This window comes from Parambassis ranga, chromosome 14, assembly GCF_900634625.1.
Source record: "Parambassis ranga chromosome 14, fParRan2.1, whole genome shotgun sequence".
NCBI classification, from domain to species: domain Eukaryota; kingdom Metazoa; phylum Chordata; class Actinopteri; family Ambassidae; genus Parambassis; species Parambassis ranga.
In genome coordinates, this window is record NC_041034.1 from 6,477,308 (window position 1) to 6,482,299 (window position 4,992).

Here is a 4,992-nt window from a genome sequence, read left to right on the forward strand (position 1 = left end):
TGACAGGCATTAGTCACAGGAGCTGCTTGGTAACTCACTGCAATTTTCTGATTGGTTGGACCGGACGATGCTGCTACAAAAAATTATGTGATTGGCTGATATTTTTGGTCTCGTACCACGTGGTCAGTGGATTCGCCGTGTTGATGTTTTGTCGGGAATCGTGACAGCATGAAATGTATTCACACAAAAAAAAAACCCATACAAGTGCGACTACTTAACCTCTTTTCACACATGGTCAGATTATCCGCGAAAGTCCCAGGTATGAAACTGTTAAGTGGCAGAAATTAATTTGTTAAAACAACAAAAGGGTACACAACAACACGTACTTACTAGGATCATTTATTCAATTTCATTTCTTAGTTTTTTTAGGTGCAAATTTACATTTTTACATTCAACATTTTTTATTAAGCTTATGTTACATTTGATTGAGCTCTTCATTTCTACTAATACTAATTTACATTAATGCGAAAAATAACACAGATAAAGACATACACACATATTCCACAAATAAAAGAACAACCTGAAAACCATCAAAGACTATACAGGTGGGGCCATCTAGTGGTCATTTTGCATATTGCACTCAGAGCACATCAGTGCTGGGGTTAGGACAGAAGAAGTATGCAGTATAATTATTATAATCTAAACTATTCTCTTTACACGACACATTTAAATGAAAACTTAAACATGTGATTTATGACACCTTGCTTTCATACACACAGGGGTGGAAGCCCACACATTTATATTTAATATTCTAAGCTCAGGTCTAACGTGACAGAAGGCTTTGTGTGCACAGCAGCTGTGAGAGGAAATAAAGCAGCATTTTTGAGTTTGGCACATCTTTCTCTCATCTTCTGAAAGAATGCATCCCTCTCCTTGTCATCAACAAAGTCAAAGAACGACACCTTCTCCGGGCTAGTTGTTACTGGCCTTTTTATCTCCACCTTCAGAGGTAACGACTCTTCTTTAAAACTGATCACTCCCACTCCAGGTGTGTCTACATCTGGCTTCACCTCAGTGGTGCATAATTTGGTGGCTGGGGTAAGGTTTGTTCTGAAGGTCTCGGAAACAACGGGGCTTTTAAACCACACCTTCTTCCGATACAGAATAGGCTTTCTCTTGGTGAGCTGGGGAACAAAAGTACACTTGACTATAACTATAGTCCCGCTATATCAACTTGAACTGAGAAAAAAAATTAAAATGACTCACCTTTGATTGAGTTTCAAAAGCTTTGTCTATAGATTGAAAAAAAACAACCAAATATAGGTTATTAATTACATTTCTTCAGTGTAAATAGAGCATTTTAAAAATACATACAACTACCTGATTTAAGTAAGCCTGTCTTTGTTTTAGTCTCAGGTTCAGGTTCGCTCGGGTTGCTTGATAAAGAGAAGACACAAACTGCATTAGATCTGTTTATGTGGGCACATTAACACTTAAAATGTGATCAATTCACCTGATGTCAAAGTTGTTTTCAGGAAGATTTTTGGAGACATCTGCAGAAAGAAGTTTAGTTCTTATCAGACAAATGAAGACATCCTGTTCGATAAATGTATTGATTTTTTTTCTTACCTATGATGGCTGAAAGATTGGGAGCGTGATACATGCGGATGCTCTCAGCATGACTCACATCCAGTAAGGTGGAGTTTTTTATGTGAAGATGCAGATCCAGTGAGTCCTCCTCAAAAGGTAAACTCAGTCTTTCCCCTTATGAAGACAAAAGAAAACAATCTTGTATTCTAGGTTGTTGACTTGTAAGAGCGCTCATAGTACACGCACCATCGATTTCTCTTCTGAAGATCTCCGGCGAGGGGAGGCTGCTGGAAGTTGTGAAATCAGAGGAGTAACAGTCCTCATCATTGTCATCAGAGCTGGAAGTTGTATCTGGGTCAGTGCTTGAAGATGGTGTCACTGCCAACGGTTCTTTCCCTGGAGTTTGATCACCGCTAAAGGCCTTTAGGGTGGGAGTCACCTGACCTGGGTGTGATATTTGGTAGCCAGATTTGTCATTGGCTGCTGTGGCAGGGGAGGAAGACTTGCAGCTGGGGTTGTCAGAGCTTCTCAGGTGCAGCACGGTTTTGTAAAGGGCAGGCGCTGTCTGAATAAGCATGGAAAGGGAGGAGAGGGCAAATTAGCTTTATGGCTTTAATGTGCATCCCCACAGAGGGAAGGATGGTTTATGTATGTATTGTCAGGCATGTTAGTGTTGCATATAAAGAAGGATCAATTTAATTAATAACAGGTTTACCTGATGGGTGGTTGGTTTGTAAACTTTCACTTCAAGTTCCTCTGGCAATGCATCATAATGGCTGCTGGGCAGAGGTCTCCTGTTTTCTAAATGTTTTAGAGCAGAGGTGTAGAGAATAGTAACAGACAGTGACAACTATATATTATAATTAAAAAAAACACATTTTAAATGTATAAAACACAGATGATTGTGTTTGGGGGTTCATTTCTTACTGTCTTGTCTCCTCAGTGCTGGTTTCACTGGTGTGTCTCGTTTGTTAGGTAATCCACCGTCCCGCTTGTATCGACCCATTTCCAATCTAAGTGATTTCCAGGTCAAATCAATATGCTGTCAAACGTCCAAATTACAGTCAGTACACGAAAAACACAGTACATGTAAAGTATAACAACTAATATTTCGTAAGAATTGAGAGATTAATATTGATAAACTCACGGCTGCGTGCTAAATGTGCTGCTTGTAACGTCTCTTCTCTAAATTCCGTGCGGTGCTTAGCAACCACGCACACCTGCAGTCATTACCGGCTAATGAAATCCTTTTATTTTGAAAGTCTCAAACGGAAACACTCGCTTACTGTCTTTACTTCCTGTTTCTCGACATTTTGCAGCAAGAAGTGACCATATTTGGAGCTGCCACGGCAACCAATAAGCACCTTTCAGTATATTATATGTGCTTTACGGATGATTTGATCAAACAATTAATAAACATTCTTACAGCTAATAGATTACATACAACTATTACTTGTGTTAGTCTACATTTTCACGCTCACTCAGATTGGAAAGTGTGCACTTCCTGATCAGACTAGTACCCACATTATTGTTAGCATAAACAGCTAGCTTGCTATATAAGTATGTCAAGCTAACAGAGAACCCACGCATTGGAAAACAACAACAAGCATCATTTCAGAGGGATTTTTTTTTTACTTTATCTGTTTTTAAGCATGAGTTACTATTCAAAACAATTTGTGTAGTTATTTTAATCAGTCAAATGTGTCATTAACCCTTGGGGCACTTTTTGGTCCAAACGGGTATTTTTTATTTTCAATTTTCAAAATATCAGTCAGTGTAAAGGCTAAATGTATGAAACTTGGCCAGGAATCTTTTGTTATAATTATTTTTTAAAATTCAAAAATCCCCACTGTTGTAAGGTGTATAGTATAGGAGATTTACGCCTTGACCCATTTGGGCCCATTGACTCCCATTATAAACACAAATCTTTGATATACTCTTTAATAGGATGAAGTGAAAGTAAAAAAAATGTTTTTTATTTTCATAGCATTTTTTGAACGTACCCATTTGGGTACCAAAAGGCTTTAGTGTAGAGACGGTTTTTGAGTGCCCCAGGGGTTAATATGTATGCATACAACAACAATCAAAAAAGAATGAACAACGCACAAGTTTAAAATCATTCCAGAATTTCTTTTATTTCACTGCCCTTGTCCTATTCCCCACCCTCCCTCATCCCTATTGCTGCACTCAATCATTACAAGGATATGGTGCTGATTCCATTTTACAGCAGAATAGATAAATAAATAAGTACTGTTCATCTCACTACACGCAAAAAGAGGGAAAAAATCCATTCAAACCATTGATTCAATAAATATGCTTACATCTAGCTGTCCTCATTTATGTACATCCACATTGTTTATGCTTTGGGACGGTAATCAACTTAAAAAGCTTAATACATTACTTCTATGCGTAAACTCCTTCAAAAAAAATGGTTTCTTTTGTTTAAAAAGTTGACGTTTGTTCTATTTTATTGTACCTTCTGCAAATGGATTTCACCCTAAGCTTACAAAGCCCTGCACTAGCAGCTGTGGCTGTAGCAGCTGCATACAACTTGCTATAAATGGCCACAAAGGAATATTTGTCTTATTTTTTTTTTCCAAGTCAGATGACAGTAGTCCCAGCAATTTCCCCATTTTGGGACAAATAAAGGTGTTCTTAATCTTAATCCAGGGCGAACTACATGCATTGCCCTGAGCCCTGGTTTTTGACGTGTTTCTTTTGTTTTCTTTGACTTGACATTCTCTTTATTCAAAGACGAGTGACAAAAAAAAAGTTGTGATTGTACCAACTGCAGAATGTGAACCTTAATTGGGCCATTCTTTTACATAAACAAGGAGCATGCATGCTAAACTTCTGACCACAGCCATGTAGAGTTGACTAAATAAATGAGTGTGAATGTGACATCAACAGTAATTCGGATGTGGCTCTGATATTGAGATGCTCTACATGTAACAGTGTGGACAGCAATGATTTGAAAGGCAAAAGCTGCTATGACATCTGGGATATACAGTACATTACTTTAAATTCATGTGTCAGATCAGGTCCCGCCTGCAGCTTTTTGATTTAACAAAATAAACCTCCTGTTTTTCCATTATGTGTGTGTGTGTGTGTGTGTGTGTGTGTGTGTGTGTGTGCAGGGGGGTGGTGGTGGTGTGAAGTTCATTACTGTCCTACAAGGTATCAGCTTGATTACACATTTAGACATCTCCTGGAGCTACACTATACACAAAGACATCACATTTGCTGTCGTGCGACTGTGTTACTCTTGCACAACTGTTGGGTCGTGTTTGGCTGGTGGGTTCAAACTGTTGGAGGAGAGCGGAGCGGCGGTGACAGGAAGTGGAAATGGACTGCTCAGGTTGAAGTGCTGCTGAGATTCTGATGATTTGTTCTGGAAAATAGCGCCTGTAGTAGCAATGTAAGGAAGATTTAGAATGCCTAAATTACGGTTATAAACACACA

The 4,992-nt window shown here is 38.7% G+C and overlaps 1 protein-coding gene across 1 annotated transcript; it reads right to left on the reverse strand.

The window, feature by feature from the left end:
• Positions 1–705: 705 nt before the first annotated feature.
• Positions 706–2,760, reverse strand: LOC114446469 (uncharacterized). Its single transcript, XM_028422113.1, has 9 exons — positions 2,678–2,760; positions 2,458–2,572; positions 2,246–2,331; positions 1,777–2,095; positions 1,570–1,704; positions 1,454–1,493; positions 1,321–1,376; positions 1,207–1,232; positions 706–1,124 (listed from the first exon to the last, which is right to left on the reverse strand). The coding sequence occupies exons 2-9, from the start codon at positions 2,534–2,536 to the stop codon at positions 744–746; spliced, it is 1,122 nt and encodes a 373-aa protein (XP_028277914.1). The 5' UTR covers positions 2,537–2,572; positions 2,678–2,760; the 3' UTR covers positions 706–743.
• Positions 2,761–4,992: the final 2,232 nt, after the last annotated feature.